Here is a 12,500-nt window from a genome sequence, read left to right as displayed (position 1 = left end):
GCTGAGGAGGGACTGGGAGGGAGGGAGGCTCTAGTGGTTAGAGCTGAGGAGGGACTGGGAGGGTGGGAGGCTGGCTCTAGTGATTAGAGCTAAGGAGGGACTGGGAGGGAGATTAAAATTCTCAGTGTCTTTATTTTATTAAAACGCTACCTGTTATCTGTCAAACTGGCGTTTGCATGATAATATCCCACAATCCTCTGCTGTTTCCGGGCACACCAAATGTCAATCTTAAAAAAAAAACCACATATTACACTTTCGTTATTTCTTTTTTATTTTAAATTTCCAGCCTTTCTGGCGAATATAAAATGACCCAAAAAACAAATAAACACATACATAAACAATTTGTGTTTACTATTAAGCCGACTGACCAGCATTAACTATGCTGAGACCAGCCCTGGGTGTCAAACACAATACAGTTGTAATTATACAAGTCAGAATTAAATCGCAATTACTTTTTAATTGTAATTGCGTAATTACAGGTCATTGAAATGATCCCTTATAATTGATTCATTAGCTCAATTGCACACCTTTCAAAGCTTAATCATTCACACATTCTGTGCTCTAATCCAGTGGTTTTCAACCTTTTCATCTCAAGCACCAGTGTTTCCAGCAGGGACTTAAGAAGATAACATAAGAAAGTTTCCAAACGAGAGGAGGCCCCATTCGGCCCATCTTGCTTGTTTGGTTGTCAGTAGCTTATTGATCCCAGAATCTCATCAAGCAGCTTCTTGAAGGATCCCAGGGTGTCAGCTTCAACAACATTACTGGGGAGTTGGTTCCAGACCCTCACAATTCTCTGTGTAAAAAAAATGCCTCCTATTTTCTGTTCTGAATGCCCCTTTATCTAATTTGTGACCCCTGGTCCTTGTTTCTTTTTTCAGGTCCCCTGGGTCGACATTGTCAAAACCTTTGAGGATTTTGAATGCTTGAATCAGATCACCGCATAGTCTTCTTTGTTCAAGACTGAATAGATTCAATTCTTTTAGCCTGTCTGCATACGACATTCCTTTTAAACCCGGGATAATTCTGGTTGCTCTTCTTTGCACTCTTTCTAGAGCAGCAATATCCTTTTTGTAACGAGGTGACCAGAACTGAACACAATATTCTAGGTGAGGTCTTACTAATGCATTGTAAAGTTTTAACATTACTTCCCTTGATTTAAATTCAACACTTCTCACAATATATCCGAGCAGCTTGTTGACCACCAGGTGTACAAGTAACTGTGCAATTTTTTTAAAAATTTTCTTTCTTTATTTATTTATTTATTTATTTAGTAGTTGCCAGTTAGGTTTTTGTTATTTTCTCCCTAATTTAGTAGTGTCCAATTATTTTATATATATATTATATAAGAATCCTTCAAGAAGCTGCTTGATGAGATTCTGGGATCAATAAGCTACTAACAACCAAACGAGCAAGATGGGCCGAATGGGGCCTCCTCTCATTTGGAAACTTTCTTATGTTCTTAAAACTGCATTGGAATTTGAATCTGTAGCAATCATCCCCCTGTTAGTTTTTTCACCTTAAGTCTTAGGTGAGGTGAAAGATAACCGTCACTAAATTTTGTTCCAACCAGCCCCTTACTTAATTGATCCTGTTTTTTAAATTATTATTTTTTTTTACATTTTGACCACTTTTTTAAACTTTTAAATTATTATCATTTGTTTATTTAGCAGACGCCTTTATCCAAGGCGACTTACAGAGACTAGGGTGTGTGAACTATGCATCAGCTGCAGAGTCACTTACAATTACGTCTCACCGGAAAGACGGAGCACAAGGAGGTTCAGTGACTTGCTCAGGGTCACACAGTGAGTCAGTGGCTGAGGTGGGATTTGAACCGGGGACCTCCTGGTTACAAGCCCTTTTCTTTAACCACTGGACCACACAGCCTCCCTGCCTCAAGATGGCTTCCCATGTACCCGCATAGACCTCTCAGAACTACATTTCCCATCATCCTCCTGCTCACATACGTAACTGAGATGGATTTAACAGTGAGCAGGAGGATGATGGGAAATGTAGTTCTGAGAGGTCTATGCAGGTACATGGGAAGCCATCTTGGAGGCAGTGGAATGCAATTTAAAAGTTAAAAAAAGTGGTCAGAATGTGAAAAAAAACCAAAACACAAGAAAATAAAAAGGTTCTTACGTAGCCTTTAAATGTTATTGGCTCCGATTCTCAAGTTACTTGAAAAAATGGTATCGTTAATTTGAAATCTCCCTGCTGTTTAAAAGGTCTAATTATAATGATCAGTTCAATTAAGGGTCTAGCGAATTGACAGCTCAGCTGGAATCAAAACCAGCAGACACTGGGGGAACCCCAGGACTGGATCTGAGAACCCCCAACATAAGTGTACCCCAAGATTTTAAAAAAAACACTGTTTAATACAATATAAACCACACCAGGAAGTTCCATCAAAGCTCCACTGAAATGCATATTTTAGCTTCCAGGGCCTAAAAACCTAGTTCACAATTTATACTGAAAATCCAAACATTCACTTAAATGGTTACAGGACCTGAGGAGGTTATAAACTAGAATTGAACCCGGGTCCGGTATACCTGCTGCAGCGCCACTTCGGTCATGGCAGACAGGGAGAGGCGGGAGTGGAAGAGAGGCACGCAGTCGCTGACACACACACAGCCTCCCTCCGGTGCTCCTGCGCCCCCTTCAGAGCACTCGGACAGCAGCACCCCGTTCACAGCGCAGTGTGGGAATCGAGAGGCATGGAGTAGCAGCTTCACGAAGGCCAGGGCAGAGAACTCCACCTCGCACGACATCCCCGCTACCAGAGAGAGAAACAGAGAATATCAAACCAGAACTCAAACTGCACCTCACACGACATCCCCGCTGCCAGAGAGAGAGAAACAGAGAATATCAAACCAGAACTCAAACTGCACCTCGCACGACATCCCCGCTGCCAGAGAGAGAGAAACAGAGAATATCAAACCAGAACTCAAACTGCACCTCACACGACATCCCCGCTGCCAGAGAGAGAGAAACAGAGAATATCAAACCAGAACTCAAACTGCACCTCGCACGACATCCCCGCTGCCAGAGAGAGAGAAACAGAGAATATCAAACCAGAACTCAAACTGCACCTCGCACGACATCCCCGCTGCCAGAGAGAGAGAAACAGAGAATATCAAACCAGAACTCAAACTGCACCTCACACGACATCCCCGCTGCCAGAGAGAGAAACAGAGAATATCAAACCAGAACTCAAACTGCACCTCGCACGACATCCCCGCTGCCAGAGAGAGAAACAGAGAATATCAAACCAGAACTCAAACTGCACCTCGCACGACATCCCCGCTGCCAGAGACAGAGAAACAGAGAATATCAAACCAGAACTCAAACTGCACCTCGCACGACATCCCCGCTGCCACTGAGAGAAACAGAGAATATCAAACCAGAACTCAAACTGCACCTCGCACGACATCCCCGCTGCCACTGAGAGAGAGAAACAGAGAATATCAAACCAGAACTCAAACTGCACCTCGCACGACATCCCCGCTGCCAGAGACAGAGAAACAGAGAATATCAAACCAGAACTCAAACTGCACCTCGCACGACATCCCCGCTGCCACTGAGAGAAACAGAGAATATCAAACCAGAACTCAAACTGCACCTCGCACGACATCCCCGCTGCCACTGAGAGAGAGAAACAGAGAATATCAAACCAGAACTCAAACTGCACCTCACACGACATCCCCGCTGCCACTGAGAGAGAGAAACAGAGAATATCAAACCAGAACTCAAACTGCACCTCGCACGACATCCCCGCTGTCACTGAGAGAAACAGAGAATATCAAACCAGAACTCAAACTGCACCTCGCATGACATCCCCGCTGCCACTGAGAGAAACGGAGAATATCAAACCAGAACTCAAACTGCACCTCGCACGACATCCCCGCTGCCGAGAGAAACAGAGAATATCAAACCAGAACTCAAACTGCACCTCGCACGACATCCCCGCTGCCAGAGAGAGAAACAGAGAATATCAAACCAGAACTCAAACTGCACCTCGCACGACATCCCCGCTGCCGAGAGAAACAGAGAATATCAAACCAGAACTCAAACTGCACCTCGCATGACATCCCCGCTGCCAGAGAGAGAAACAGAGAATATCAAACCAGAACTCAAACTGCACCTCACACGACATCCCCGCTGCCACTGAGAGAGAAACAGAGAATATCAAACCAGAACTCAAACTGCACCTCGCACGACATCCCCGCTGCCACTGAGAGAGAAACAGAGAATATCAAACCAGAACTCAAACTGCACCTCGCACGACATCCCCGCTGCCACTGAGAGAAACAGAGAATATCAAACCAGAACTCAAACTGCACCTCACACGACATCCCCGCTGCCACTGAGAGAGAAACAGAGAATATCAAACCAGAACTCAAACTGCACCTCACACAACATCCCCGCTGCCAGAGAGAGAGAGAAACAGAGAATATCAAACCAGAACTCAAACTGCACCTCACACGACATCCCCGCTGCCACTGAGAGAGAAACAGAGAATATCAAACCAGAACTCAAACTGCACCTCACACAACATCCCCGCTGCCACTGAGAGAAACGGAGAATATCAAACCAGAACTCAAACTGCACCTCGCACGACATCCCCGCTGCCAGAGAGAGAAACAGAGAATATCAAACCAGAACTCAAACTGCACCTCGCACGACATCCCCGCTGCCACTGAGAGAGAAACAGAGAATATCAAACCAGAACTCAAACTGCACCTCGCACAACATCCCCGCTGCCACTGAGAGAGAAACAGAGAATATCAAACCAGAACTCAAACTGCACCTCGCACGACATCCCCGCTACCAGAGAGAGAGAAACAGAGAATATCAAACCAGAACTCAAACTGCACCTCACACGACATCCCCGCTGCCAGAGAGAGAAACAGAGAATATCAAACCAGAACTCAAACTGGGAGGGAGGCTGGCTCTAGTGGTTAGAGCTGAGAAGGGACTGGGAGGGAGGGAGGCTGGATCTAGTGGTTAGAGATGAGGAGGGACTGGGAGGGAGGGAGGGAGGCTGGCTCTAGTGGTTAGAGATGAGGAGGGACTGGGAGGGAGGGAGGGAGGCTGGATCTAGTGGTTAGAGATGAGGAGGGACTGGGAGGGAGGGAGGGAGGCTGGCTCTAGTGGTTAGAGATGAGGAGGGACTGGGAGGGAGGGAGGGAGGCTGGCTCTAGTGGTTAGAGCTGAGGAGGGACTGGGAGGGAGGGAGGGAGGCTGGCTCTAGTGGTTAGAGCTGAGGAGGGACTGGGAGGGAGGGAGGCTGGCTCTAGTGGTTAGAGCTGTGGAGGGACTGAGAGGGAGGGAGGGATGGAGGCTGGCTCTAGTGGTTAAGAGCTGAGGAGGGACTGGGAAGGAGGCTGGCTCTAGTGGTTAGAGCTGAGGAGGGACTGGGAGGGAGGTTGGCTCTAGTGGTTAGAGCTGAGGAGGGACTGGGAGGGAGGGAGGGAGGCTGGCTCTAGTGGTTAAAGCTGAGGAGGGACTGGGAGGGAGGGAGGCTCTAGTGGTTAGAGCTGAGGAGGGACTGGGAGGGAGGGAGGCTCTAGTGGTTAGAGCTGAGGAGGGACTGGGAGGGAGGGAGGGAGGTTGGCTCTAGTGGTTAGAGCTGAGGAGGGACTGGGAGGGAGGGAGGCTCTAGTGGTTAGAGCTGAGGAGGGACTGGGAGGGAGACTGGCTCTAGTGGTTAGAGCTGAGGAGGGACTGGGAGGGAGGCTGGCTCTAGTGGTTGGAGCTGAGGAGGGACTGGGAGGGAGGGAGGGAGGATGGCTCTAGTGGTTGGAGCTGAGGAGGGACTGGGAGGGAGGGAGAGAGGCTGGCTTGTGGTTAGAACTGAGGAGGGACTGGGAGGGAGGGAGGCTGGCTCTAGTGGTTAGAGCTGAGGAGGGACTGGGAGGGAGGGAGGGAGGCTGGCTCTAATGGTTAGAGATGAGGAGGGACTGGGAGGGAGGCTGGCTCTAGTGGTTAGAGCTGAGGAGGGACTGGGAGGGAGGCTGGCTCCAGTGGTTAGAGCTGAGGAGGGACTGGGAGGGAGGGAGGCTCTAGTGGTTAGAGCTGAGGAGGGACTGGGAGGGAGGGAGGCTGGCTCTAGTGGTTAGAGCTGAGGAGGGACTGGGAGGGAGGGAGGCTGGCTCTAGTGGTTAGAGCTGAGGAGGGACTGGGAGGGAGGGAGGCTCTAGTGGTTAGAGCTGAGGAGGGACTGGGAGGGAGGGAGGCTCTAGTGGTTAGAGCTGAGGAGGGACTGGGAGGGAGGGAGGCTCTAGTGGTTAGAGCTGAGGAGGGACTGGGAGGGAGGGAGGCTGGCTCTAGTGGTTAGAGCTGAGCAGGGACTGGGAGGGAGGCTGGCTCTAGTGGTTAGAGCTGAGGAGGGACTGGGAGGGAGGGAGGCTGGCTCTAGTGGTTAGAGCTGAGGAGGGACTGGGAGGGAGGGAGGCTGGCTCTAGTGGTTAGAGCTGAGGAGGGACTGGGAGGGAGGGAGGGAGGCTGGCTCTAGTGGTTAGAGCTGAGGAGGGACTGGGAGGGAGGGAGGCTGGCTCTAGTGGTTAGAGCTGAGGAGGGACTGGGAGGGAGGGAGGCTCTAATGGTTAGTCAATTGGCAGAAACCCGTTATTTTAAGGTAAAACGAACAAGAAATAGCCTAACGTAGCCGTTCTGCGGACAGTACATGTATAATATTAGTTATATAACTACCCTTACCTTACTCGAAGTATTTTTCTCCTTAAATTTCGCAACGGCGACGGAGTGTTCGTCTAGTCAACAAACACGGCTTGTATGAAAACGTCTAAAACTACACAGCACAAAATGTTCTTTCATGAAAAACACCAACAAAACAATGCATCCAGCTTTATCAATTAATCAGTGCCGTTATTCTTAGATTTTTCGGCTATTTTTAAAAAATAAATAAATAAATAAATAAATAAAACGCAGCTTTTAATATTTATTTATTACGGAGTTCGCTGTTAAACTACCACAGTATATAACTCCTAAATGAGATTTAGCTTTGGGGTTCTCTTAAAAAGAAAAGCGAATTTGTATTTTATTTAATATATAACGCTTGTAAGACGACTGTCTAAATCGCTTCTCCGCTCCCTCAGCAAAAATCTACCTGGCAACGACAGCGCGTGCTCCCACCTCACTTTCTCATTGGCCCACATCTCCCCGACCCGCCCTTTATTCATTGGCCAGCACCGGCATACGCGCCACCGGTCACTCTTCATTATCAACGCTGATAGGCTTTCTTTACACGCAGGTCAACAACCCAACCTCTTATTGGCTTCTTCCGTTGTTAGTCCCCTCTCCCCCCCCCCTCCATTCTGCTCAACGCTGATTGGGCGAGACGTGACGTTTATCTTCCATCTTTTAAAGGGAATGTTTTATTGACTTTTTTTTTTACGCCTTTAAAGGGATCGTGCAGTGATTGTAATGGTTCGAGCGCCGCTTAGCGGTCGGATGATTTAAAAGTCAATATGAAATTAAACTCCCTCTGGATAGTAAAATAAATAGTCAATTAGTGATTCATAATAGAGATCATTCAGTGATCGCGTGTAGCGTTGTGTTTGGTATATGGCAGCCTAGAGGGAACACTAGAGTCAGACTTTTTTTTTTTTTTTAATTTAACATTGGAGTCTATGGGATGAGAAACATCCTGGCTTTAACATTGAGGTCTATGGGATGAGAAACAGCCTGGCTTTAACATTGGGGTCTATGGGATGAGAAACAGCCTGGCTTTAACATTGAGGTCTATGGGATGAGAAACAGCCTGGCTTTAACATTGGGGTCTATGGGATGAGAAACAGCCTGGCTTTAACATTGGGGTCTATGGGATGAGAAACAGCCTGGCTTTAACATTGGGGTCTATGGGATGAGAAACAGCCTGGCTTTAACATTGGGGTCTATGGGATGAGAAACAGCCTGGCTTTAACATTGGGGTCAATGGGATGAGAAACAGCCTGGCTTTAACATTGGGTTCTATGGGATGAGAAACAGCCTGGCTTTAACATTGGGGTCGATGGGATGAGAAACAGCGTGGCTTTAACATTGGGGTCTATGGGATGAGAAACAGCGTGGCTTTAACATTGGGGTCTATGGGATGAGAAACAGCCTGGCTTTAACATTGGGGTCTATGGGATGAGAAACAGCCTGGCTTTAACATTGGGGTCTATGGGATGAGAAACAGCCTGGCTTTAACATTGGGGTCTATGGGATGAGAAACAGCCTGACTTTAACATTGGGGTCTATGGGATGAGAAACAGCCTGGCTTTAACATTGGGGTCTATGGGATGAGAAACAGCCTGGCTTTAACATTGGGGTCTATGGGATGAGAAACAGCCTGGCTTTAACATTGGGGTCTATGGGATGAGAAACAGCCTGACTTTAACATTGGGGTCTATGGGATGAGAAACAGCCTGGCTTTAACATTGGGGTCTATGGGATGAGAAACAGCCTGGCTTTAACATTGGGGTCTATGGGATGAGAAACAGCCTGCCTTTAACATTGGGGTCTATGGGATGAGAAACAGCCTGACTTTAACATTGGGGTCTATGGGATGAGAAACAGCCTGGCTTTAACATTGGGGTCTATGGGATGAGAAACAGCCTGGCTTTAACATTGGGGTCTATGGGATGAGAAACAGCCTGGCTTTAACATTGGGGTCTATGGGATGAGAAACAGCCTGGCTTTAACATTGGGGTTTATGGGATGAGAAACAGCCTGGCTTTAACATTGGGGTCTATGAGGAGAAACAGTCTGGCTTTAACATTGGGGTCTATGGGATGAGAAACAGCCTGGCTTTAACATTGGGGTCTATGGGATGAGAAACAGTCTGACTTTAACATTGGGGTCTATGGGATGAGAAACAGCCTGGCTTTAACATTGGGGTCTATGGGAGGGGGAGTGTCTGATTCTTGACTGTTGTATTAAATACAGGGGTGGTTTAATATTGAAGATGACCTTTCATTGCTTTCTAATGTCTAATAAACCAGGGCTGTACAAATAAATGAATAAATCTATAAAGACATGCCCTTTGCACTGAGGTGAGGCTTTCACTATATCCCTGCCTGACACTGCGTGTGAATTCAGCCACATTCTTCAGACTGACGTCAAGAGGCTGTATAAATATAAATATCCTCAAACACTCCCTTATCTTCCAGGAACAACACCTGTGCTGTAAATAGCTGTGTCACCGGGTACCTGTTTGTACGTCTCTTAGCAGAGTTCATGACACTGTGAAATAGTGCTGCAGGGTACCGTCAAGCTGAACAGGATTGTGGGGCTCTGTCTGTCTCTGTCTGTCTGTCTGCAGCTTTAATGAAACTAAACTCTTTTCAGAATGTAGTAAACTAACACAGACCCCAAGAAGAAGGGATTATATTGTAGCGTCAAACTGAACAGGATTGTGGGGCTCTGTCTGTCTGTCTGTCTGTCTGTCTGTCTGTCTGTCTGTCTGTCTGCAGCTTTAATGAAACTAAACTCTTTTCAGAATGTAGTAAACTAACACAGACCCCAAGATGAAGGGATTATATTGTAGCGTCAAACTGAACAGGATTGTGGGGCTCTGTCTGTCTGTCTGTCTGTCTGTCTGTCTGCAGCTTTAATGAAACTAAACTCTTTTCAGAATGTAGTAAACTAACACAGACCCCAAGAAGAAGGGATTATATTGTATCAGACTGAAAAGGATTTTGGGGCTCTGTCTGTCTGTCTGTCTGTCTGTCTGTCTGCAGCTTTAATGAAACTAAACTCTTTTCAGAATGTAGTAAACTAACACAGACCCCAAGAAGAAGGGATTGTATTGTCGTACTGAACAAACCAACTAATGCAAGCACCCGAGACTGGTGACTCATAAGTAAATGGCTCATAATTACTTCAGTTACAAAAAACAAAGGAAACACATTCCATTCAAGGGCATCAGAGACCAGTCACTCAAAATCACTAAAATAACCCGACCCTCTGTGTGAGACACAAGATTAGAGTGTTATGCATGTAGCAAGACTGAGATATGCCTTTAAGAAAGAGGGGTGTGCGTGTGCTCTGACTGATAGAGAGAGAGCTATTTATATAAGGCCCAACGGCAGTGCCCCACCCGGGAATCGAACTTCAAACACATGGGTGCAAGTCCAGAATCCTAACCACCACTCTACACTGCCCGTAGAATGGGACCACAGTGTGCTGACTATATCCTAAATGATCTGCAATGGCAATGCAGACAGACAGTGGCACTGCAATGGCAATAATGGTTCTGTATTACACTGAGGGGCGATGGTAGCACAAGTATAGGGCAGCTGCAATGGGGTGAGGCTGGTAGAATGGGACCACAGTGTGCTGACTATACCCTACATGATCTTCAGTGGCAATGCAGACAGACAGACACATACATTCGCACACAGACAGAAATCATGATTTTTTTTATCAGTTATTTTTTAATTATTTCTAACATAAAACAAACTACAGTAATGATACACAGAAAATACGCCTTACCAACAGTGATGAGAATTATCAATATACATGATTATATATTATTAATAGTGGGCAGCAGTGTGGAGTAGTGGTTAGGGCTCTGGACTCTTGACCGGAGGGTTGTGGGTTCAATCCCAGGTGGGGGGGACACTGCTGCTGTACCCTTGAGCAAGGTACTTTACCTAGATTGCTCCAGTAAAAACCCAACTGTATACATGGGGAATTGTATGTAAAAATAATGTGAAATAATGTATAATGTGATATCTTGTAACAATTGTAAGTCGCCCTGGATAAGGTCGTCTGCTAAGAAATAAATAATAATAATAAATAAGGGTCGTGGGTTCAATCCCAGGTGGGGGGGACACTGCTGCTGTACCCTTGAGCAAGGTGCTTTACCTAGATTGCTCCAGTAAAAACCCAACTGTATAAATGGGGAATTGTATGTAAAAATAATGTGATATCTTGTAACAATTGTAAGTCGCCGTGGATAAGGGCGTCTGCTAAGAAATAAATAATTATATAGTGCCATAGAAAAAATGACTCTCCATACACTGGCAACAAATATGATTCAGACAGTTCAATTAACTTTTTATTGCTGTAGCTGTATATATTATACAAAGGGTTAAACTTGTAAGAAATTTAAGTCAAGAGGACAAATATTTTGGGGAGCACATTTTTCAATAAGGCTGGTGAAGACACAAGCCTCGCCCAGTGCTGTATAATATAGAAAACTATGCAGACTGAAACTCAGGGGGACTGTCTGAATCATGTTTAGTGTTGCTGTATAATATAGAAAACTATGCAGATTGAAACTCAGGGGGACTGTCTGAATCATGTTTAGTGTTGCTGTATAATATATAAAACTATGCAGATTGAAACTCAGGGGGACTGTCTGAATCATGTTTAGTGTTGCTGTATAATATATAAAACTATGCAGATTGAAACTCAGGGGGACTGTCTGAATCGTGTTTAGTGTTGCTGTATAATATAGAAAACTATGCAGATTGAAACTCAGGGGGACTGTCTGAATCATGTTTAGTGTTGCTGTATAATATATAAAACTATGCAGATTGAAACTCAGGGGGACTGTCTGAATCGTGTTTGGTGTTGTAAACCGAGATGATCAGTTAATAGTGAAGAGATTGTATCTCCCACCAAACATTCTGTACGCGGTGTTGTGTGGGTGCCATCGCTGGGTCGTATCAGGTGATCTGTAAAAAATCCTGTTCACCTGCAGGGGGTGTATCAACTTCCACCCCCTTCTCCATCTCCTGCCTGTCACTCAGCAGTGAATCCACACACCCACACGGCAGACCGCTACTCCCCCACAAACATTAATACCCTGTGTCTTTCTAAAAAGGGATTTAGAGCAGCTCCCTGATAGAAGCTGATTCTCAAAACAGTAAGTGTGTGAATATAGTCTTACAGCTGTGTATAAATGGGATTTTAAAACAGGATTTGTTCATCCGACTTTTTACATATCTGTAATCCCTCTCAAAATAAATTCAGTGCATTTGTCATGCATAAGGCTGTCAACGGCATTTCATACACCCAGCTGTCACATTTTTACATCATATTTTGTGTTTTAATTTACCAGATCACTCAAAATGCACAAGTTTGTTATGCAGTAGTGTGGAGTAATGGTTAGGGCTCTGGACTCTTGACCGGAGGTTCGTGGGTTCAATCCCAGGTGGGGGATGCTGCTGCTGTACCCTTGAGCAAGGTACTTGACCTAGATTGCTCCAGCAAAAAAAACCCAACTCTCCTCCCTCTCCTCTCTCATCTCACCTCTCTCCCCGCTCTCCTCTCTCTCCTCCCTCCTCTCCCCTCCCTCTCCTCCCTCCTCTCTTCTCTCCTCCACTCTCCTCTCTCCTCTCTCCCCTCTCTCCTCTCCTCTCAAATTCAAATTCAAATTGACTGTATTAGCATGACAGGAGTGATCCAGTGTTGCGAACGCATTTCAACACAAAACGCTGCTGCTGTACCCTTGAGCAAGGTACTTTACCTAGATTGCTCCAGTAAAA

The 12,500-nt window shown here is 46.0% G+C and overlaps 1 protein-coding gene across 1 annotated transcript in view; it reads right to left on the bottom strand.

Annotated features, from left to right (window-relative positions):
• The window catches only part of emc9 (ER membrane protein complex subunit 9), a 12,302-nt gene extending 5,140 nt beyond the window's left edge, over positions 1-7,162 (bottom strand). Inside the window, exons 1-3 of the mRNA XM_059016991.1 lie at positions 6,721-7,162; positions 2,553-2,776; positions 151-227 (exon numbers count right to left, since the gene is read on the bottom strand). Coding sequence (XP_058872974.1) covers positions 151-227; positions 2,553-2,771 — 296 coding nt within the window. The 5' untranslated portion in view covers positions 2,772-2,776; positions 6,721-7,162. The remainder of the gene's footprint in view (positions 1-150; positions 228-2,552; positions 2,777-6,720) is intronic.
• Between the last annotated feature and the right edge of the window lie 5,338 nt (positions 7,163-12,500).

The sequence above is a fragment of the Acipenser ruthenus genome, chromosome 54 (assembly GCF_902713425.1).
Source record: "Acipenser ruthenus chromosome 54, fAciRut3.2 maternal haplotype, whole genome shotgun sequence".
Taxonomy (NCBI): domain Eukaryota; kingdom Metazoa; phylum Chordata; class Actinopteri; order Acipenseriformes; family Acipenseridae; genus Acipenser; species Acipenser ruthenus.
This window is presented reverse-complemented; position numbering and strand designations above follow the sequence as displayed.